At 52.8% G+C, this 23,705-nt stretch overlaps 4 protein-coding genes across 4 annotated transcripts; 2 read left to right on the top strand and 2 right to left on the bottom strand.

Moving 5' to 3' along the window:
* Positions 1-307: 307 nt before the first annotated feature.
* Positions 308-806, top strand: CGCA056_v004439 (uncharacterized protein; the record flags this gene model as incomplete). Its single annotated transcript, XM_037319694.1, has 3 exons — positions 308-506; positions 565-708; positions 760-806. 3 exons carry the CDS (start codon positions 308-310, stop codon positions 804-806), a joined length of 390 nt encoding a protein of 129 aa, XP_037182333.1.
* A 7,020-nt stretch (positions 807-7,826) lies between these two features.
* On the bottom strand, positions 7,827-12,626 carry CGCA056_v004438 (Tuberous sclerosis 2 protein-like protein; the record flags this gene model as incomplete). Its single annotated transcript, XM_037319693.1, has 1 exon — positions 7,827-12,626. The coding sequence occupies one exon, from the start codon at positions 12,624-12,626 to the stop codon at positions 7,827-7,829; it is 4,800 nt and encodes a 1,599-aa protein (XP_037182332.1).
* Positions 12,627-14,469: 1,843 nt separating this feature from the next.
* On the top strand, positions 14,470-17,530 carry CSE1 (Importin alpha re-exporter; the record flags this gene model as incomplete). The annotated part of the gene is made up of 4 exons (XM_037319692.1): positions 14,470-14,539; positions 14,617-16,494; positions 16,545-16,848; positions 16,903-17,530. 4 exons carry the CDS (start codon positions 14,470-14,472, stop codon positions 17,528-17,530), a joined length of 2,880 nt encoding a protein of 959 aa, XP_037181716.1.
* A 2,386-nt stretch (positions 17,531-19,916) lies between these two features.
* CGCA056_v004436 (uncharacterized protein) lies at positions 19,917-21,892 on the bottom strand (the record flags this gene model as incomplete). Its single annotated transcript, XM_037319691.1, has 3 exons — positions 19,917-21,527; positions 21,585-21,749; positions 21,821-21,892. The coding sequence occupies 3 exons, from the start codon at positions 21,890-21,892 to the stop codon at positions 19,917-19,919; spliced, it is 1,848 nt and encodes a 615-aa protein (XP_037182328.1).
* Positions 21,893-23,705: the final 1,813 nt, after the last annotated feature.

Genomic DNA, 23,705 nt, shown 5'->3' with positions numbered 1-23,705 from the left:
AGGCCTGAGCCTACACGACAATGCATTAAAGATGCTACAGAGAACACGAGGTGTGAGACGGCTTCAGCTAGGGACGGCTTTCCCACGCCTACTGTACGGGGTCCCGTCAGACTTCTTTGCAAAAGAATGGTTTGCTCGCCGAGGCTGGCAGATGCATGGGCAGGAGGTTTCGGACTGGCTTCTCCGATTTGACGATATGCCAGCAACCAGTCTATCCTCAGCAGGACTAACTTTTCGGCGGTGCGACTTTATGGAATTTCATCAAGTTCTGCAAATTGTAGACAGAGACGCGATACGAAAGGGAAACATGGGATGGTATGACCAATATGCGAGGCTGGACGGCACTCCAAACATTGAGGACGTTGTCATCGGTCTAGAGGGCGAGACTATTGTGGCTGTCGCTTTGACGTACATCCCCAACACTGGAAGCCCAACCGAGGACGACCTACCGTGGGCCAAGACCATTGGCGCGGATGTCGGTGGCGTAACATGCATTTGCATCACAGGTTCGTGGCAACACTATCAGGATCTCGCGATGTCAGTGGCTCACTCAAAGCGCTCCAGATGATAATCGTGAAATGGTGAATAGCCGGGACTCGGTTATGATTCGATTGCTAGATACCTGTGTCAAGTTGCTGGCCGACCGAGGTATGCAGCAAATGTTCATCGATGGTGTCAAAGGGGGCAATGCTGGCTTTCAAAGTCTAGGTAAGCAGAACCTTCGAATACTTCGTGTTCCCATCTAACGCGTTGGCGAAGGTTTTCGAGAGTGGGCAAGATACAAAGACAGTTGGCGAAAGATCTGAACAAAGATCTCACGTACATAAGATGATACCAATCTCCGACGACGCCTTTGGGCTAATTTGCACCACCCACGCCTTTCGATTCCTTCGCCAATCTTCACCGCCATGACGTCGCTTTGTATGACCTTCAAAATATGAACACAGCATGCCGGGACCGCTCCCTCCATGTTGGATGCGGGGTGCCTCCCCCGTTGGCTGACAGCCGACCATTTGGTGCTGGCTCTTATCCCAGAAGTGACGGCTGTATACATCGGCTCCGAGTACCACCTGGTTCCTGTTTCCAGAAGCCCTAAAGATTGAAGTGCGTGTCAAATTCGCAGCACGAAACCTCCTTGCTCGGGAGTGTGGCTGTCCCCCTCCGCAACACTAGAGAGGGGCTGTTCGACAGTAAGCAGAGCGCCCCAATGGCGGTCCTCTGTGTTGCTGACCATGTCCGACAAGAACACATGATGAACAGTCGTGGCACCTATCATTGGCATCATCCGTCAGCAATGCGATGTATGGTAATACTCTGCAATTGCCTCAGATCTCCCCTATCGGCTAGCTATCAAAATGCTATCAAAGGGTTGACAAACCCGAACAACCACTCTCCTCTTCAGGATGAGCCGCTAACATATGGCCTCTGTGCTCGGTCTCGTTGAGGAGGAACAAGCCAGACAAGGTCCGCCAATTTGGGTTTGACCCGGCATAAGCAAGGGGCCCGGGGTGGACACCTAGGTAAGATTGCCATGACCAACAGCACTGCTTGCCAGGTTTAGACTGCCTCTTGCGGTTTGGAGGCCTGTTTTTCCTCGCGAACGGGTTTTCTTTGCAAGGGGTTTACATTCAAAAACCTCAACGCCGCTTTTCTCCGCAGTAACCGGAGTGGGAGGACGGCAACTGAGCATAAATGACAAAATTTGAGGAGTTGTCTGTACTTCTGCGAGCCCAACCAGCATGGGGACGGAAAATGTCGATAGACATGTAAATGGAGAGACATTTGGTGGAGGACCCCGATCTTTTTGTTAAGAGCCGCAACAACTAATAAGTCATTGGAGCCCAACCGACGATCATCAACCAACCTTCGGCCCCGAGTTTGTCAGACACACCCTGTCACTCCCGAGGTCATGCCAAAGAGAAACCGATTTTAGCAGCGCCGATCAGGCAGGTCGATATCGCAACTCGAACTGTGTCGTGTAGATTGGGCGATGGCTGCCAAGTTTGAAAAAGGGGGGTTCCCAATGGCCTGATGCAGAGCTTACACACAGACTCTAACGTTTCCCATGTGGCCAGGGATCGAAGCCATGAACCACCCGCGGACCATCCGTCTAGACCAGGGGAGGAAGAACGAACGCTGTGGCCGGGTGGCCGGGAGCAGCCGAGCCACGCCGACTAGCACTGGATTGTTAGCGTCCGGCATCCCGGTCACATCGCCGGGGTTATCTCCGTGCTGCCACTTTCAAGTTTCCGTGCGACCCAACCAACGAACCGACCCAAACAGCTCTCCAATAACACGGTCCCATCCTTGCTCCCCAGATCCCTGGTCGCAGGTCCGTCCTGCTCGGCTGCGTTATCCCACAGAGAGCAGGATGCAGGTTGAATCACACAAATGTCGTTATTGGTCTGCCCCAAAACCTGTGCGTGGAAGCTGAGATGAGCTTTGATCTGAAGCAGGCTGCACCTGAGCAGCGGTTTCTGCGGTCGAATGCTGGGAGATGCAGTACGGGATCACCCCTCACTTGTCAATCTGTGCCGGTCAGACTCTCATCTGACCTGCGCCATGTGGACAGGACGTCAGTAAGAGAGAGTAATCGACTGACCGGCCCGCTCGATAGGGGCATAACGGTTCCACTCTGTCGTGCCGGATACCCACACACGTTTTCGAAGGCGCTCGCGCAATTCTTCTCGAAGAAAATACTTCGAGCCGGTGCCATGTAACGTCATTGATGATTGACGGCACTGGCGTTGATTCTTGGAAGCCTGCAAGGCGATCAAAGATTTCCAATCCAGCCGTGCAATATTGCCAGAGCAGCACCGTTTAAACACGACCGTACCCTAGCTACTTTTTTTTTTCTCCGTTTCGCCAAGGTCACTGCTAGTGTAATCCCGGCTCTCCCTCACGGCACACGGCTCTCTCGCTGCTTGCGCCCACCTGCCCTCGGAGGAAAGGCTCACATCACACACCCACGGAATGCGGCCGCTGCGAAAAGATGTCAGTCCGCCTGGGCGACGCGTTACCCATCTCACGGCCCGCACAAAGTGGCCGCCGGCCAACGAACGCTGACGCGCAAAGTGAACTATTGAAGCGGACGTTGTTGGAAGGAAGAGCGGGGGGGGGGGGGGGGGACTGCTGACGGACAAGGACAGGGGTGGTTTGGGTGAGAGCGTGTGTGCCACGAGAGTGCAGACGTATTGATTTACACCAACCACCATTAAAGACTCTTTGGTTGGGGGACGAGGAGCAGGAGCGGTGTCTGTTCATGTCGTGGAACAATCGACCCATTCTGGCGCTTCGGGCGGTACGCCAATTCTTGATTCGTTGGGGGATTTTTATATCGACTGGTAATGATGACTGAATAGAGAATAGATGTCACGCCTTCTCCCTCCCCCTCGATGATGAGGCGCGGAGACCGGAAAGAACAACGATCCATTGCGAAGGCATCTCCCCCGCCCATCCGGCAGAATAGTTGCTGACACTCCCATCGGTTGACTTACACTGTGTAGGCTTTTCGCACAGGAGAACTAACACTCAGTGGGACTACATCATGACCCATCATCTTGTCGGCCGTAAGCCCTTTGGTGGGCAGACAGATTGGCAACCCAAGGAGCTGGGAGCCCCAGCTAGCTTCACCGGCCAATTTCTCCGGTCTTTTTCATTTTGTCCCCCTTCCTTGTGCTCCGTCACGCTACGGAGTTAAGGTCCGTGGTCGTAGGAGCTGCTGATCCCCGCCTGGGGTCGGAATCTATATCCGCGGAATCCTCCCCGTTATTCTTCGTGTAGACATCGGTAGACGTATCTTACCTTCGGCGAGGTCTTTGTCGTGGTTGCTTGGTTGCTTTATCTGCCAGCAGCCAAAAGCGATAAGAAGGTGAAAAAGGTATTGAAGTGTGTGTATCAATTTCGTGTTTATATGCTGGCTTGTGGGCTTTCTTTCGTCAAACACGGCTCGGCAGTCCCGAGTTACATCTCGGGATGCCGTGGGCCGAAGAAGCGAGTTGCGGGCCAAGACTCAACCGCGGATTATATGGCTCGAGACGTTTCTTTTGAGACTAAGCCGTGACGAGGATGCAATCAAGGCATTCTGCATACAGGTACATGTGCGTTTTGTCACCGGGCCCCAGCTCGAATAGGGTAGCCAAGGCGATTACAGCGCAGGGAAGGGCAGACCTTGTGGTTCCAGTTGTTGATGATTGCTGAAATTGTGTGTGCCGGGCTACTTCCCCCTCCCAGACACAGATACGCTTGCGCAAAAGATCAAACGACATCTTGGCTTTTTTTTTCTTAGTCCGTAGGGTGAGGTGGGGTTGAGGTTTACGTCTTTGTGACGTAAATTGTAGGTGAAAAATGTGATCGGTGGGTTGATAATTGCGTGATGATTATGTGTGTTCCGTCTGGCGATGGGATTGCGTAAATATGTTGAAATGGCGATTAGCCTTTAAGTAAGGTTGTGAACTACTTGTCGTACTCAAGGCCTATTTACGTTTCTAGAGCCTTGGAACGAATACTAATTTGCAGAAGCCACTCTGGGCTTTTGAATTTAAAGAATTGGAAAAGAGACTCCGTGAAGGTGTGTTCTTAGGGCCTGGTCATGAAGTGTGTATACCTGCTGGTAATATTTACGCCTGGTGTAATATTATAAAATGATTGCGAGACTGAGCTGTTGGATTTGCACGGCTCTGACAATACCGAGCTCTGCTTCCATTCAAAAGCTTCTAATGGACTCTCTGGCCTAAGATCGAGCCACTGGCAAGCTAAAAGCTACCCTTTGATGAGGGTTTGTCATGATCTATCTGTTTCTGGTCAACTATAATCCCGCAAGACGAATGCTTTGCCCAGGCAGCTTGAGCCGTTACCTTCGCTCGACTTTCTCGACGTGGCGAAGTTCCGATAGGAAATAGGCATGGATAGAGAGAGAGGCGCCAGCTTATCAAAAGGTAGAAGGGCTGACATCGACACATGCAGGGCGTCGCGGACTAGGTCGTTTTGTGAACATCGACAAGGTACAGAGTATGGAGTCGTCCAACATGCAACGTTTCTCCAGAAAGGGGACAGGGTATGTGAAGATTGTTGGTGTTGGAAATTGGTTCTTGGCATGGTCGTGGTCATCGGCCTATCATCGAACGGGATCTCGTTGGCTCCCCCCCTGTTCTGCTCCGTTAAAAACGGCCTCTCGAATTCCCAACATGGCTCCGGCGAAAGGATGTCTAGAAGCTATATCGGTGAGCTCAGACAGCTCTACGTCTACGATATAAACCTATAGAATTGTCGACGCGTTTAGACTATTTGGCCACTGACAAGAACGCAGGGCAAAAGATATACTCTTTACGTGCGGCTTTCGATTGTCTGTGCCCAATTAATCTGGAGCGGTCTACGGCATTGAGGTTTCGTGAAAGCGGCAGTGCCATTGGTTGCTATGAATTGTGTGGCGTTGGGTGCTTAGATTGGGGTTTGAGACTCAGGAGCAAATGGCCCGTTTGGAGTTGCCTGGACTCAGGATGTGGAAGCCACGATGCTGCAAGGTTTCGGAGAATTACCGGTTTGGGAGGTGTTTAGGCCTCGCCGAGTCGGGAGGGTGCGGAGGACGATGGGCGGGATAGGCGGGATGGTCGTAGAAAGAACTAGTCGAGAGGGGTAAGGTTTGAGTGTACAGTCGGGCTCTAGGAGAGATTTATAGGTTGGTGCGTTCAGATATTGATTGTTCTTGTGTTCTAGGCGCAGCCGTGATTGAAGTTTTGGCATACAGTTCTCAAGAGTCGAAGGAGCTGTGATCGTTTGTATCGTGAGCCGCGGAGGAACTCCGAAATTGAACGACGTAGACAAAAGGACAACCGTTCAACTGCGAGTCATGAGAAGTTGCTGCGATTGGACTTTCTTGTCATGTCTTGTACCGCACGAATAAGGTCACTTTGACCTCTTGAGTGTACGACTGTTTGTATACTTTTCCCAAACGCATCATTGCATCACACTCACTTCGGTTTCTACAAAATGATGAGGGAGATCGCGGAATGGCACCCAAAGCACCTCTGAAGTGGTCTGCTTTTGTGCCCGAGACCTCCAAACATGTTCAGAAGGGCTCGCAATCATCGCCAATCTTCTAACCAAAGCTATATTGCTGAGAGCTTAAGTGAAGCACTAGACTTTCATTACTTGAACAAAGATGATCTTGCCCGTGCTTCCTGGGTTGATATGGTTCAGGAATGATTAACAGACCCGACTGTCTGTTGTGGAGGAATCGCCGCCATTGAGTCGCGATGATAGTCATCAGTGGAGAGTCCAAAGTTGTGTTTACACGCTAAGACTCTATTATGAAATGAATGTCGAGTTGACGCATCGCCATGGCCTCAAGGCACATGCATGACTATAAAATATGCTGCTGAATTTGCGCAGCCGCTAAAGTGTATAGAGGCTGGAACAGGTTGTGGCGATGGCTTCGTTGGTGGCGAAAGCAGATCAGATCAACGGCATGCAGTTTTATTGCTTAGGACGGCTGATAAAAATGGAGATACTATTTCTGGATCGGCAGGTCATAGTCAGAGAAACAAGAACGGCCATGTTCCTATACACTGTTGCGGCAGGCCATCAGCAACCTCGTCGTTCACCCTTTGTCCATTTCTTGGCAGATGACAGCATACGAATCCAGCTATTTCACTTGCATCACTTATGATGCAGAAACTACAATGCCCATCTTCCAAGATGAAGCAGTGCTCTTTGGGGACTACCTCTATCATGAAAGGGAGACAGTGACGAACAGCGGCTCCGACCACGGCGTCCAGTTGATTGGTGTACAATCATGGGGATGGGCCGTCGCAGGACGAGGAGTAGTTGAGAACCTCCAGTGTTGTCGGAACGTCGTCGCCATAGCGAGAGGCTCAATTGTATTCTTGGGCGTTTGACAGGGACAGTATCTAGGTAGTGCTCTGTCGAAATCTTCTTCGATCGTTCATTGCCCTACTCAATGGCAGCCGGATAGATCGAGAAGGACGAGGCGTTCAATTAGCATCGACTGGGTGACAGGACTCGTGCATTAACAGTCTGTGACCTAGCAACATGCCATCGTAAGTGGATCAGAACGAAGATCTCGCCGTCCTTAGCCGTCGACGTCTCGAGTGTCGCGAAAGGAAGCTGTCCTGAACGTACGAAATTGCGGGATGCCCTCGCAAATTGTGTGTGTGTTCGACTCTGGGCATTTCGGCAGGGAGCCTGGGTGTTGACGATATGTTTGTGTGTTTGGGTTCGGAAGCCGGGTGAAGGAGACAAATACTAAGCACGACGACCGAGTCCGTTTGAGGTTATTTGTCGAATTGAATGGATGGACTGCTGACTGTCGATATATACGTTCATTGAAGCATTTCTAGGACTCAAAACGATGGAAGGACTTGGTTGAGAATGGCTGTGATCAAATGTTTCCAAATGTCCACCGAATTGACTGTCGAGCTCAGAAGGCGACGGTAACACGATTGCGACGTTGAAACAGTGGATAAAATGCAGAGGAGACAAATCAAGAATGTCTTGCGGAAGGGAGTCTTTTCGTCACGATAGCCTATACAATACAGATTGAGGCGTCCATGTAAAAACAAATAACAGAAAACTTTTAGTGGTATTCATTCCGAAGAACCCGCCGCCTTCCCCCCCGTGGTTGCCCTCTTCACTCCCCGTCCATAGAAAAGTGTCATTTAAAGACGCCATATGACGAGGTACTTAATACATCGTTTTGCGTCTTTTGTTCTTTCATTAGGTACCCAACACGCCCACGCCGAACTTTTGTTGTATGTCGCTTGCTACTTTGTGGAAAAAAAAGAGTCATGGGGTCTGTGATGTCGTATTTACGCCCATTTAGAAAAGTCTACCGACTCTACGAGAGAGTCGAGTCCGTTGGCTGTAACAATCTCGGTATCGTTGGTTGTGGTGGAGAGCATTGAGCTGCGGTGGCTCGTTTGTTCGCTCGTGCTCGTGAAGAAGGTGGCGACGGAGGATCGACGGAGGCTGCTGAAGCTGTCGCGCACGCTAGCTGATTTGGCATCCGGTCCCAATGGGTTGGGGCCGACGACAGCGCCGCCCAGCGAGGTGGGCGGCGGTGATGGTGTCAAGGCACTGTTGATGTGGTTGAGTGGAGCGTGTGTGTTTGGCGCATTCTTAGGGCCAAATTTCTCACGAAGGCGCTTGATCTCCCTGAGTCGGTTACGCCAAGAACTGATATGCTCGCCGACTTCGCGGTTTGCCCAAACCAGACAGAAAACGGAAGCGTTGAGCGCTAGCAAGCGGATGAAACCTGGGAGCGCTCTCAGACTGACCATCTTCGTCTCAGACGCTGGTGAGATTTCAGGAAAACCAGGCTTGCTCATGACCTGCACCTTATAGAAAGGCGGGTGCTTTTCGCTTGGTGGGTTTTCTCGCATGGCCAGGAATCCTGCTCTCGATTCTGGAGTGATGACAATATTGACATAGTTGAATTCGCTAGGAAAAGTATCGAACTTGAAGGGCGTTCCGGAATCGTTGAAAATGATATTGACGAAGTCGTTACCGATGTGTCGCTTTTTGTTAATACAGATTGGGTCTCGCTCAAGGTTCGTAGGCATTTGCGTAGTGACGTGGAAGACCATTTCTGTAACCTTGTCGCGCCAGCAAAATGTGTACTCGCCGTCGGTGTCGTACTCCCTATCCAGGCCCTGTGAATTGAACTTGGAACCCTTCAGTTTTGTGAGAGTGCCCAAGCCGTTGAGGAACGTCACGTAGTCGCTACTACCTGAGACGTTGGCAAGAATCTCGGCTTCTTGCGTTTGACCTTCGCCAATGTAAACCACTCCGACCTTGTGTCCGTCCACAGTCGAATTGCGGTCAAACACCCTCATAGCTCTCTGCACCGCTTCATCATCGGGAAGAGGAATTGGGCGAGCTCCGTCGGCGGTCTGCGGGGTTGAGGTCATCAACTGCACCATTAAGTGGCTAGGCAGGATGTTGTTGTTGGTCAATTGCCCGTCTCTCGAAACATCGGATATGTACTGTGCTTGGTGTGCCGGACGTGGTCGGAAGTTCTCGTGGACAATGTAAGATGACGTCCCAGAAGGTTGCCGCTTAGTGATCTGGGACCACCCAGTGGTCGTTGACTGTTCAATTGTCACGATGCTGTTACCCATGAGCCATCTGCGCTTCAGAATCTCTCCAAATCTTTCCTTAGTAAAGAGTAAATCTTCCGAAGATTCATCGGCGTCGGCGAAAGCGACTCTTTGCATGAAGTCGAGCGTGACCAAAGCTTGTTCCTCAGGATTTTGTCCACCGTCGACATCTGTGAGCAAGTTCTTGGCAATCCATCCAACGTGGTTAGCACGATCCGGGAGCTTCAGGGCCAAGAACCAGAAAGTAATGACATGGTATGCCAAAGCATACACATATTGAGGCAGGTCGTCTGCCGCGTTTGGATGCAAAATGTCTGGCGCTGAGGTCCCGGTTGGCGTTGCTGCTTCGCTATGGAGGCTGCCTCGTTGCGTTTGCTTCTTGTCTCGAACGTACTGTAGGTATCTGACGCAAATACCAAATACGATGCGATACTCATCTTCCCTGAAGTTGACGTACAAATTTTGCATTCTGCTCAGACATGCAAGAAACTCCAGAATGTGCATAGCGACATGTGGTTGGGTAATAATTTGCGCCATCTTCTGCAACATTTGTACTAGAGTCTTGCTGGTGGACAGAGGTAATTCGTGGCAACAGATTGACAGAGCGTGAATGCAATATTTGGCGCACCTTTCCCAAGTCGATATGCCCTTGACAAAGGCTTGCACGATCTCGTCCTCTTGGTCCTTGAGGAAGAACTCGTGATAGCTCAATATCATGGTCAGGCTGTGGAAAAGGCAGATGGCGACATCGGCGCGCCGCAGGCTGGTACAATTGGGCGGCTCTTGAAAGTTGTTCGTCCGAATCTGTTCACACACCACGCGCCGAAGCTCTTTGATTTGCGGCACAGCTCCCCGGAAGATTGCATGGTTCGTGAGTTGTGAAGGCAAATGCACCAATACCATGCTGTAGACCTCCCAATCGCCTCCGTGCTCGACAATGTGAACAATCGCGTCAAGCCAGACTTCCATGTTCAATGCAATTTGTTTCGTCTCCACGACAGTTGTCTCGCCTTCTTCAGTGACCGTAGTATCCAAATCTTCGATATGAGACACCAGTATGGGACTTGCTATTGCGGATGGAGACTCAGGCAAAGCCTCGGGATCAGGCAGGACCCATAGTTGCTTGTAAGGATGCGTCTGTTTGGCGCCGCTGGCAGAGCGCATGGGAAAGCTCCTGTCTTGCGTTGACGAGCTGCTGAAAGAAATTCCTCTCGTAGTGCGGGATACGGCGCCATGGTCTGCTCTCGTGTTTCTAGCAGGTTGAGCATCTTCACTTTTCTTTCGTCCTCGAAGCGAACCTGTGTGTTGCAATGTCGCCGCCAAGCCTTCTGACTCTGTATCCTGGATCAAGAATACCCTGTTGGCCCAGTCGGCTCTCAGACGGAACAAAAGCTTCATCGCTACCAGTCGAGCATCCGTTTTGCCAGAGCTTGTTTTCGCGATATTGACGAGTGCGTCGTAAAGTTTGAGACTTTTGGCGCCGTCTAAGTTCATGCATCGCATGAAAAGCTTAACATAACCCCTTGTCACAACACCAGAAGCTGTGTGGCTCTTGACAGGACCTGCATCAGCCATGACCGGGGTTGTTGGCCGCGATGTCGTTGACGATGGTATTGGCGATAAGAGCCGCTCGTTCATGACAATTGTTCTCAACGTGTCTGTGATATAGTCGAAAAGTTCACGATCCGAAGACACACAGACAGAAACCATAAATGAGACGACTGCCTCAAGAACCAGCAGGTTGGTCTCATCAGCTATGTCTCTCAGAAGGTCCTTAATCAGATTCGGAACAATGTCATCGCCTAAACCCTCTCCAATGAGGTCCATCATGTCGTAAGACTCGGTGACAGCCTGAAGGGCTAGAAGGCGAGTCTGAGAAGTTCGGTTCCGATTGGCGTAGAATTCCGACAGGACCAGAGATAAGTTTTCTTCCCACTGCAGATCCGAAGGAGAGCAGCATCGGAATTCCTGGAAGTATGTGAGAACAACCCGTGCCGCAGAATCTGGAAGTCGGGCATGAATGTTGGTGAAGAACCTGATGATTATCTGTCGCTGAACAAAATCGCCGGACTTATTAGTGGCCAACTCTTCTAGACGCGCGATAAGCTTCAACAGCTCGAGGCCAATAGCTTCGTCTGGTCGGTCAGGTTCTGTCTCCGGGGCTATTAAACCGATACCGGTCACCATGTTTGGTGAGGCCTTCTTTGAACATTCCATGGCCACATCCAGTAATGTCGACCAGTCTTCCTCGATGATCAGATTATGAAGCTTTCCATCACCGTCGCGGAACAGGGAGTTGACGAGCTTCAAAATTGCGCAGTGAACTCGGCCCGAGTCCGTGCTGTGGACCGCAGCAACCAACCCATCGATGAGTAGGGCAAAGGGCACGGGCGGGTATCCCTTTTCTGTGCTTTTTGTGAGCAGTTTCTCCAAGACAGCGAGCACCCCGCGGATGTCCCTGGTGTCCTTTCCTTTGCTGGTGCCGTCCGGTGGGAGATGACGCAACAGGTCGACTAATACTCTCACTGCGGCGGGGCCATTGTGCGATTTCAGCAATATGGATATGGTGTGCCATGCGGTCTTGGATAGGCTTGGTACCAGGCAGAATATTGAGCCCAGCACAAGTACACACTCCTTGAAGCTTTCGACAGGCAAGGTGCCGAACGTCACAATAGTATCAATAACGCTGATTGAAGCCCGTAGGTCGTCTTCGATAGTGGTGCTGAGACAGATGCCGACCAGTGCCTTCATCAAACCGGACATTGCAGCCTCATCGGCTACATTGGATCCAAACTTGATGACCTCGCTGATGAAAACGAATAGCTGATGCAGGTTCTTTTCCTTCCCAGCCACAGAGACCCTGGATTTGGTGTTTTTCTTCGCATCTCGACTAGCTTGTTTCCTTGCGACTTTGACGGCCTTGTAGGCGTCGCAAAGCCAACTTCGTAGTAAAGGTATCACATCGTAATCAAAACCATTCAGCGTTCTCCCATGCTTGGTGAGGTCCACGACAGCAGCCAGTTGTAGGTGGAAATCATCCGGGTTCGCGGGTGCAGTGAGAGTTTGGAAGTACTCTTTGCGATCGAGGTCCGAGGCCTCCTTGTGTTTGACGCACTCTGAAAGAAGCTCCCAACCAGCGAGACGTTCCGCATCTGTCTTTGTCGCATCGATCATGTCCTTCGCAGCGTACCAGATATCCTGGACAGGGTTCATGGGGTATTCGGACACGGCATATCGAAGGGAGTTTGCGGCAGAAACGCGATCGGCGGCGGTGCCGTTCCCGCTCTTCAGCAACTCAAAGGACTCCATGTGGTTCGGCGACAGAGTCAGGGTAGTGCGGGTGGCATTCACGGTGTCGGCGATGGGAGAGAGGATCGACGAGGTAGATTTGAGGCTCGGCGGAGGAGATTTGGTCAACTTGGCACCCGTCAAGCCTTTGAAGACGCTCGCCAGGCCGCCGGGGCGACTCGAGTCTGGCGATGAAGGCGCATCTCCTGGCGAAGGGGACATGTGCTCGTCGGACTGGTCGGACTCGCTGGGGATGTTCTTGGAGGATACTATGCGACGGAGCATGTTAGCCGAGTTGTAGCACAGTGTGCTTCATATCGGCGTGGTAGTGGTCAAAGGTAGGTGAAAGAGCGAGGTGATGCTGTCATTCGAATCGCTAATGACGATGACGGCCTCATGGGGGTCCACAACTTTGGAGATGACGATGAAACTTAGTTTGCGGAGCAGGGTAGATGGATAGGTACGCAGGCTAGAACGTGTGGGCTGGAGAAGGGAAAAGGAAGCAAGAAGTAGGTATCTGCAGACGATACTTACGGCAAACTTGCTATCGGCTCAGCTGGGAAGGTCTGGAAAACCCCATCCACGGCGGCGAGGCGAGCTGCAGGCCAGATAGCCCCGAAGTGGGAGTCGGAGTGGGAGAGCAATAAGTTGGACGAAGTGGGAGGGGTGCCGCACGCACACCAAGCAACAAGGCCCCCGGCGCAACTGGAACCACCACCTCAGTCAGGCCAGGGGGGGACTGAACGACCGTCGATGGGACGTGAGTTGAGAGGCGAGAGAGCCGGTGGTGTGGTGGTTTCGGTCCGGCGATTGTCTGTGGTTTGCGGTGCTAAGGACTCGGGAGGTGCTAATGCGCTCTCATAGCATAGTCTTGCGCATCGGACTGTTGAAGTTCTTTGGTGGTGCAACTAAGAGATATGGAAGCAGCAGAAAAATGCGTCGAGGAAAATTGGACGCTGATCCCCTCTGTCGGTGCAGGGCCGGGCTGCTGCTGCTGTACCGTCACTGGTCAGGGGCGGTAGGGGTGGAGGTAGTGCAGGTTTTTTAGGGGGCAGGAAAGGCGACAAGTACCTGCAGCAAGAACCAACAGTTCGTGAGCTCCCTGATGCAGTGCGCGCGCAGGGCATCTCTTTTCCCGTTGCAGTTGCAGGTTTCCTACCAATAAGCCAGAGAGTCCTAGAGTGGTCAAATGCCCCCACTCGACATGGCCAGCTGATCCAGTCCCAGATTCATGCTCATCCAATGACACTCGTGGAATGGATGCTTCCTTCTTAATGGCCCTGGTCACAGTGTCTTCGCACCAACATTATTCCGTCATCCGCCCTGTGAAGTGGCCGTGGCGTCATTCTCCGTGGCGGACATCCACCCTTCCGAGAACGCCCCGCTGTCGGCGCCGGCCCGGATCAAAACGTCACGGGGGACTGATGGCCGGTGCTTAGCCAGAGATCAATAGCTCTAGTAGACACATTCATACGATAGCCATGGAAACATGAGATGACTGCACCAATTGGTTTGATATGCCTTATCTCTGTCTCACAGGATGGCAGTAGTAATTTCTGCAGGAGCATCCGTAATCTGATCTCCCTGTTGCCCTAATTCCAAGACAGACAACAAAGCCGCTCCCGGCTATGGTACCAATCAACCTTCGTGGACGACGTCAGAAGACCCTCCCTCATTCCAGGGAAGTTTCTTCAGCAATTCCTCTCTTTGTCTCTCTTGCAGCAAACCCTGAAATGGGCTCTTATTCCTGTCTTGCACGAAGCACGGGCCAGCCCCGCCCCGTCGCTGGCCGTGGTTTTTCCGACAACACAACCTGGCGCCTTCCCCCCGGCCCAAGCGCCTAGCTGTTCTGGCACGTCTGGGTGCCTACCAGCAGGCTCCAGCCAATGACAGTTGCCCCACAGTACCTTCCATCTGTTTTCCAAATGGCAGCCGTTAGCAGCCTCGCCCCCCACAGCAACACATCCCATCCCCAAAAAGTTCAGAACAGGCAGAGTCCACGACAGTCCGAACTCCCAACACATCGTCATCCACACACCTTTTCGACGTTGCGAACTCTGTCAAGATGGCCTCCCAAATGGGCACCATCGCCCAGCTGCTGGACGCTACTTTAGACCCCAGCACTCATAAGAAAGGTACCTAAATATCCCCGTTGCTTTCTACCCCGCCAACTTTGTTTGCTTTCCATGCTAATAAACAAACGGAACAACAGCCGAGAACGCCCTCAAGGCTGAGCAAAGCAAGCCCCAATACTCGCTACAACTGCTCAACATCGTTGCTTCCGACCCTCTGCCCCTCAAGACTCGTCTGGCTGCTGCTTTGGCTTTCAAGAACTTCATCCGCTCCAACTACGTTGACGCCGACGGAAACTACAAGCTCCCCGCCGATGAGGTGCAAACCATCAAGTCTCAGCTTATTGGGCTGATGATTGCCTGCCCTCCCGCTATTCAAACACAGCTTGGCGATGCCATCAGCATCATCGCCGACTCCGACTTCTGGGAGCGGTGGCAATCTCTGACGCAGGAGCTCGTCGAGAAGTTTTCCCCCGTCGATCCCAAGATCAACATCGGTGTCCTCGAAGTCGCCCACTCTATCTTTGTCCGCTGGCGACCCCTCTTCAGAACCGACGAGCTGTACACGGAAATCAACCATGTCATTAGCACCTTTGCCCAGCCTTTCGTGCGGCTCTTGGTTCAAACCGACGAGCAGATCACCAAGAACGCCCAAAACAAGGATGTTCTTAAGAACTGGTTCGATGCTCTGAGTCTCATGATCAAGATTTTCTACGATCTCTCGTCACACGACATGCCTCCCATCTTCGAAGAACATCTGGCGTCCATCTCCGAGCTCCTGCACAAGTACCTCACTTACTCGAACCCAATCCTCGAAACCGATGACGATACCGAAGTTAGTGTCGTCGATACCGTCAAGGCGGACATTTGCGAGGCTCTGGAGCTCTACACCCTCAAGTACGATGAGGACTTCAGCAAGTACACCGAGCCTTTCATCACAAACGCTTGGAACCTGCTTTCCAATGTCGGAGCCGAGACCAAGTACGACTTGCTAGTCAGCAAGGCCCTGCACTTCTTGACCGCTGTTGCAGGCACATCCCAGCATTCTGGTGTCTTTGCCAACGAGGAAGTTCTGGGCCAAGTGGTCGAGAAGGTCATTCTGCCCAACGTCGCCCTGCGCGAATCTGATCTGGAGCTTTTCGAGGATGAGCCCATCGAGTTTATCCGTCGCGATCTGGAGGGCTCCGACACCGATTCCAGACGCCGCTCTGCCACTGATTTCCTCCGGAGGCTTCAAGAGAAGTACGAGCAACTGGTCACTGGTGTTGTCTACAAGTACATCAACCATTACTTGGAGCAGGGCAAGACCGACTGGAAGGCAAAGGACACTGCTGTCTACCTGTTCATCTCGGTCGCCGCCAAGGGTTCCGTCACCTCTGCTCAGGGTGTCAAGACCGTCAACTCTCTGGTCAACGTTGTTGACTTCTTCGAGCAGCACATTGCGTCTGACCTGATGGCGAGCGCAGGCGTTGAGCCTATTTCCAAGGTCGATGCCATCAAGTATCTGCATACGTTCCGTAGCCAGTTGACGAAGGAGCAATGGAAGCTGGCGTTTCCTCCTCTCATCCAGAACCTGGCCTCGGACAACTACGTTGTCTACTCTTACGCTGCAATTGCAGTGGAGCGCCTTCTCTTCTTGTCTGATGATTCTGGCAAGGCTATGTTTCCTCGCGAGGACATTCAGCCTTTCGCGAAGGACCTGCTGGACCACCTGTTCAAGTTGATTGAGAAGGAGAGAACCCCTGCGAAGTTGCAGGAGAATGAGTTCTTGATGAGATGCGTCATGAGAATCCTCATCGTCATCAAGGACGGTGCGGCACCTCTCGTCGAGGGCATCCTCACGCACTTGATTGCTATTACCAACATGATCAAACAGAACCCTAGCAACCCGCGCTTTTACTACTACCACTTTGAGGCACTGGGCGCGCTTGTCAGATACTGCTCTTCAACGAGCGCAGCACTCTTCAACCAGAAGTTGTGGGAGCCCTTCAACCAGATTCTGGTGGAAGATGTCTCAGGTAAGATATTCCCTTTGATGCTTCTTAACGCCTTGCTAATTCTCTCGCAGAATTCCTGCAGTACATTTTCCAGATCCTGGCGCTGCTCCTGGAGTCAAGCCCTCGTGATGCTATTTCCGACAATTACAAGGCTTTCCTGGGCCCGTTGCTCGAGGCAGGCTTGTGGGACACCAAGGGTAACGTGCCTGCTTGCACACGACTTTTGTCAGCCGTCATTCCCGCTACTGCCAGTTACATCGTCTCGGAGAACAAGCTCGAGGCGATCCTTGGTATCTTCCAGCGCCTCCTAAATTTCAAGAAGTACCAGTTGTACGCCTTTGACATTCTGGAGGCTGTTGTGAAGTCATTCGAGCCGTAAGCGTTGCACCCTTCAAATCCATCATGAATCATGCTAACTCCAAAATGCAGCGGCGTCCTTGACCAATACTTTGGCACGATTTTGAATCTCACATTTGCCAAGTTGCAGGGCAACCCACCCGATTCGCTGAAGCTGCGTTTCGCTCGGTTCTTCCACCTCGTCTCGGCCCGCCTTGAGGCCGGGTACGGCGCCGACTACTTCATGCAGCACTCGGAGAAGATCCAAGAGGGCATCTTTACCAAGGTTTACCCGGCTTTCGTTCTCGGTGAGACGGAAAAGCTGGCGCGTCCTGTCGACCGCAAACTTGCTGTGATCTCTCTCACCAAGGTTCTTTGCGACTCTCAGGCCTTTGCGCAAAAGTTCGCCAAGGGTTGGGCAAACACCTGCAAGATTCTTCTCGCACTGCTTGTGAACCCACCCGTGATGACTGCGGGTCTTGGCGACGAGATCATTGCTGAGGCCGACGTTGATGACATTGGCTTCGGACTGTCGTACACCGCACTCAACACTTGCAAGCCGATTGTGCGTGACGATTATCCCGAGGTCACTGCCGTGGCCCCGTGGGTCAGCGCGTACATCAGCTCTGCCAACCAGCGCCACAACGGAGCCATTGTGAACTTCATTAGTACGCGTCTTACGCCGGAGCAGCAGCAGGCACTGCAGCAGTATCTGCAATAGGTGGCGTTACCCAGCGGTGGAATGGGCCTACCGGACACCTTTGTCTTCTCGATGGGCAGTTGGCATCCAATTCAGTAGGCTTGAGCGAACTTGACGAATACAATGTAGGGCGGGACAAAAGGCGCAGGATAGCGTCGTCGAACAGGAAAAAAGGGAGTTGAGTGGACAGGGAAGCTCGCTTAGGAAAGACGTAATGAGGCGTATGCGGCGGAGGAACATCAGAAGCTCGATCAGATAGATCGTCAGATGCAGGCCTAGAGACGACAGACAGTCGTACAAAGCCAGATGCCCGAAAGCATGATCATCACAAGATAGTCTCATAGAGGCATTCACAGCTGACAAGTGTCATATGCTCGCAAGCTGTGAGAAGACAAAAGCAACATTTCATTTTGAGTCAACGTAAGCAGCATCCCGATCTTCGATGCCCATGTCCATCATGCGATTGCATCTCTCACCGCTCATACATACGGCCGGTCCATCGTTACCCCAGAAACCCACACAGGCCAGCCAGCCACCCGAGGTCCCAGACAACGACACGAGATCCATGAATCCGTCATGCGCTGAACATGATCTATCCGCATCCCCCGGCCAGTCACGTAAACGCTCGCATCGTGGCATGAAGGGTGACATTCGGCCCCGGCCGCGGCCGTACCCGCTCGGGGCACCTATAGGCCGGGGCCGGGGGTGTTAATTCGCATGTACGGATACGGTGGTGGTCCGTACGTCGGTCGGGTCTTCCAGAAAAACTCTCCCGGCAAGTCTCTTTCTGCCTGGCGGGAGTCCCGTCCTTTCCTACACCGCTTCCGATCCATAAATCCATCCATTAGATCCCGGGGAAACCCATCGTCCCGGGTGTCCCTTGCTTGCGAACGGGGAACCCGTCGTTCTAGAAGTTTTCTCCCGTGGCCTTGCGTTTATGAGTGTTTAAGGGGGGACGCGGACCAGAAATGAATTGTGTCAAAGTTCAAATTGATTATGTTCGTTCCGTTTCACCCGTTTTCCCTGACTAAGGTAGAGAGATGAGGTAGTTTCAAATATTTGGTTGCATAAAAATGCTTTGGGGCTCAATTACGGCCCTCCGAGGCCGGGTAAGGGAGTGCGAGCAGGTCTGCGGAAGAGGAGGCGCGTGCTTCTCTGCCATCACGCGAGTCGAAAAGCAGGCTGGGTGGCCGAGGGAAGAGTTTTCTTCCCACCGATATTAGACCGCGTGGCGAACGATGAACGACAACGATGTAGGGGAGGGTACTCCGTACTTCCGTACAAAGATTTTTATAGGTTCCGCGTGATTGGATGAAGAATGGGGGGACGTGGATTCTCTCTCGCTCACCCTGGGAATGTAGTTGACGATTCGACAAGAACGTCTGGGCCCTCCTCCATCGTGAAAAAAACATGGGATGAACACATACGTATTCGTACCCGCTGCCCATCACGCCCCTCCACCTCTCCCCTCGTCACCGGTATCTGTACTGGAATGACGAACTCCTGGGGTCTTTCTCGAACAAACAAAACGGACAAGGTCCGATGCACTCCCTCCCCCGGGTGATGAGCAGGGCCACTAGGCCCGGTGGGAACAGGAGCGGTCAAAGAGGGAAGTTGAGGTTGTCGATCTGCGGGAATCGGGACGGGAATTGGGGCTGCCGGTGATCTCAGGGCGCAGAGTGGGCGGCAGGCGAACAGTTTACCGAGAAAGAACTTGGAAGGGTCGAGAGGCGCGGAGGATGCCGTTGACCGCTCTGCAATGCCGGGGAGCGCTGGTTGATGACAATTTCAGGGGACTTGAGTCGAGTGAAAGGGTGCGTGAAATGAAGGGCACTTTGCTCCCGGTTGCCAAGGGAGATAATGACATGAACTGCGGGCGAGATCATTGTGTTCTTTTGGTAAGACCCATGTTTCATTAGCTTTTCGTTCAAGTGTGTCGTCGTTCACTTTGTACTACAACGTATCTATATGTTCATCTGAACGCGTAAATTACTTCAAGAAATATAAATCAGGCCTTCGTGATATGACGTCTCACAGACTTTTCGCATCATGACGATGCTGCCTCCTCCGCAAATGCCTCCACTACCAGAAACCATGTACAAAGGCTGATTGCTCTCGCAATCCAATGAATAAGAACGGATATCAAAAAACGCCAGGTCCTAGACTATGGAACCCAGATCATAAGTCGTTATGAGATGCAAATAAATGGTATCGTCTGATCGAAAATCGTACATGTACATCAACTATGTTGCGGCGTGAATGAGTCGGGTATAGAATCGATAGTTGGTGAGGGTGGCTTAGAAGAAGTCTGGCTCGAGTCCGATATCGCAATAATCGAACGGGAATCGGAAGGAAGTAGTAAAAAAAAGATGACTTGTGTCGATGGTTGGATTTACAGGGCAGCCGATCAGATCAAGCCACCCTCGGTAAACCCGACGCTGTTGCGCCATCCGCAGCGTCGTTCTTGCTCCTCCCTCTCGATATCACGGGGCCGCGGTGGAACGCCTCTAGCGTTCAAAGTACCTTTGGGTGCCTGTGATGGACTTGGGTCGAATTCGCTGCTTCCGCAGCTGCTCCCGCCGCTCGTGTTGGTCTGGACGAGAAGTAAGCTGCTGGTGCTGGAGAGACGCTTGGTGAACTCGGTGAAGCTGAGTCGTTTGGCGCTGGAGCCGGACGTCCGCTTCTCCCCGTTGGCTCGGAAGATAGCTTCTTCGGATATCTTACCGGATGATGAGGTTGGAACGTCAAGCCTTTCTGGGCCCGTGGGCTGAGGTTGGCTGTATGTTCTGTGCGTCGTCATCGGCCGCATTCTGGAGTGCGCCGTATGCGGACGCGCAGGCGCCTGCAACGGAACGCTGAAGTTGGCTGGCGAGCTCCTCATCACTGGTGAGCGAGGTGACGTGATGTCGTCGGGCTGGGTAGATAGGAATGCAAGGGCGTGCGCCGCATTCGGGGGGATCAAGGTGTGTCGGTTGCCAATTACGTCTCCCTCGTGCGCATACTCGTCCTGAGATCCCTCTAGGTCATCTGAGTCTGAATCTTCCTCTTCTTCAGACGAATCCTCGTCCATATCGAAAGCGCTCTGCATGGCAGCCTTTTCCGCCTCAGCCTTCTTCACCTGCTCCCTTCTCTTAGAGTCCGCCTCCCTCATAAGAGCATCGAAACGAGCCAGAGACGTGAGCTTCTCCTCACCCGGGATTTCTTGTTCAGATCCAGGGATGCATCTCAACTGGAACGCCCTGTCAAGGATAGTCTCCCGTGGTGCAGGCGGCGAACTAGAGTCGGCTCCAGGAAAGGGCTGTGGCCCGCCAGAGCTCACGCTGCCACGTCCGCGGATGGGAGAGCTGACGGTCGACGACCTTCCCTGGGCAGCTGTCCAACCCTCGATGAAGTCGCTCTGTTGGTAGTCGCTCATTGTGGTGATAGGAGATGGAATATCGGAAGGGAGTACAGTAGTGTACTTGTTAGGGTCGGGCAGCGCAAACCCCATGTGAGCCGGGTGATGGGTGCTGGTTGGAGATGAAACGTCGCTGGCCTTTGAGCGAAGACTAGGTGAATCGGAGCTGAAGGTGACGGGGCGGTCTCGGCTCGAATAAGTCTGAGTCGAGGGCTTGTGTTGCAGAGTTGTACGAGGATTTGGGTTTCCGCTTGGTGGACGAGGGAAGTAATCGGAAGCATCTCTGGACCGCTGCTGGGGCGAAAATGGGTTCGTGAAAGAAGGGGATGCCGGACTCTCCTCGGGGCTCATGGGCAGCTTTCTCGAGATGATGAAGCGGGCCCATTCGTGAAGGCTGATGTGGTGGTCATCGGGAGGTGTCCGGAACCATAACGTGGTCGCTGAGGATTCTTTGCTGGACATCAGGCCGGCAGCCCTGCTGGAACGACGTTTCTTCTCCTTATCGTTGATGGTGATGACAAGGGTCGGCAAGACAGGACCCTGTTTGCGGTGGGCGAGCATTTGGACCTGGCAATCGATGACGGAGCTGACGGGATACTGATAGGAAGGTTCCCAGTCGTCCTGCAAGTTCGGAAGGCTTAGGTTTTGGCCGGAGAACTCTGTCGTGTTGATTCTTACCTTTGACTTGAAGATGGTGATGTAGTAGTCGTCGATCGCGATCGGCCTCGGCGGGATCTTGGTAGGGGCGCCATTCATACGGCCGGTTGAGCCACTTGGAGGGAACGTCGGGCTGGTTACGCCTTCTCTTGAAACATTGCGGCCCCCGACAACGACATATCGAGGCTGAGACGAGGGTATTAGGCACGTTCAAATATGGGAAAAGAAAGCAAAGAGGATAGTGTGGGAGGGCATACCTTCCAGATGGCGCGACCCAGTATCTGGCCTCGGTCAGGAGGAGTTAGAAGAAACCCCTCGCAGGTATCCATGGTGGAGGAACCTGTCGAGGTGATGCGGGTGAGATGGTGAAGCGAGGTAGGAAAGGACACTGTCGCCCTGTAGAGAAAAAGAATTGGGTATCAAAATAAGTAGAGGATTAAAGAGGCATCCTGAGAGCAGGCTGTCGTGGTTGAATGGTTCAGAGGCGGACGAGCCTTGTCGGTGTTGAGTGTCTGACGAGAGGGTAGCGATGGCGCATGCAGTGAGGTACCTTGACAGGTGACAGAAGAAAGTGGTACTGCGTGTGTGACGGGGCCGAAGAAGTCGGCATGCAAAAGGGATTGTCGAAGTGTTTGGCTTTTTTTTTCTTCTTCGTCTTTTGTTTTTCGGATTCTGCACAAGGGACCAGTATCCGGATAGAACAGAGAAACGCTCCCAATATCTCCCCAGCGCCCCCGGCTTGCGCGTGGATGAACAACCTTCGCGTTGGAACAGAGAAACGGGTGGCTTGGAGGGAGAAGAAACGAAATAGAAGATGGCGTAGGGCAGGTAGGTAAAGGATATGAAGGAGGGGGGCGGCGCCAACAATGGAGGGGTGGGTGGAAGGAATAAGTGAGGGTTACTAAGGCAGGCAAGGCGCGGTGCGGTGCGGTGCGGTGACTTGGTAGCTTTTTGGTGAGGGAGGAAGAGGAGGTGAGGTGAGGACAGGTGAAGCAGAGGCAGGCAGGACGGTCGGTGTGTCTCTGTCAGTCAGGTAACCTAAGTAATAAGGTACCGCTAAGTAGGTAGTGGTGGTATTATTATCGTCGTCACGGACGGCGGCGCCCTTGGGAGGGATTTGGTACGGATACCTTGCCTTGCGGTGGCCCTTTTTGGTTTGGCGGGAGGGTAAGGTGAAAGCGGCTTGTCGGTGAGAGAGCGAGAGAGCTTGCGCCTGAGCCTGAGCCTGAGCCTGAGCCTAGAGGCAGACAGAGTCTAGCTACGAATAGTACTGCATGGAGAGGCAGGGCAGGGGAGGGGGACTCTTGTTGTTTGAAATTGACGTTAATAACGGCGAATGAAGTGGGTAGAGATCTGGGGGCGCGGTATGATTACGCTTCCAGGCAAAGGGATTGAAGACGGGAGGAGACAGTCCACACGCAATCCGCAATGGCATGGACTCCATGGAGTCGCAGACGGTGGCAGGAGATAGACGTGAGCAGAAAAGAGGTACAATGCCGTCGTCCTTGGTCCAGGAGCGGCGGTAGTATGCAGTAGGCGAAATTACCTCGAGCCAGACATGCTGCACCCAATGGAAGTAACAAGTCAAGTCCACCTGCAATGAAGTAGGCAAGTCTACTGCTACGGATACTGCGTACCTACCTTAAGGTACTGACCCCTCGCATATGCACTGGACTCGTCTCCTTTCCCTATCGGAGTGCTCAGGTACCTAATTTAGGACTTTACAGAAAACAGAGTAGCACCTGGGGAATTACAGATATGGAGGTCCTTGCACCCATTTGCAAACACAATGGCTGCTGCAGTCCAGGTCCGGACCTGGTGCAGGAACAGGCGCAGGTGCAGGCCGCAGTTGGGACCCCTGGCCGACGCCCCCTCCGAGGTGCATTCGCCGCGCTCGACTCGGGATGCCATGAATGGCAGCAGGGGGGCAGGGGCAGGGGGCAGGGGGCCGGGACGGGTCAGCAAGAAAGATGGAAGGGAAGGGGGGAAGGGGACGGGAAGAATTAAGAAAAAAAAAAAAAAAAAAAAAAGGGAAAGGAAAAAGACGTGCAAGGCGGGAGGGAACGAACGGTACCTGCGCCAAAGCTGTTACCATAGTACTTGCGACGGCAAGTGCAGCCCGCAAGTACCGGGTTCCCCCTG

The sequence above is a fragment of the Colletotrichum aenigma genome (genome assembly GCF_013390185.1).
Source record: "Colletotrichum aenigma strain Cg56 chromosome Unknown KSG_Cg56_contig03, whole genome shotgun sequence".
NCBI classification, from domain to species: domain Eukaryota; kingdom Fungi; phylum Ascomycota; class Sordariomycetes; order Glomerellales; family Glomerellaceae; genus Colletotrichum; species Colletotrichum aenigma.
Note: the sequence above shows the minus strand (reverse complement) of the source record. Positions and strands in the feature narration are given on the sequence as shown.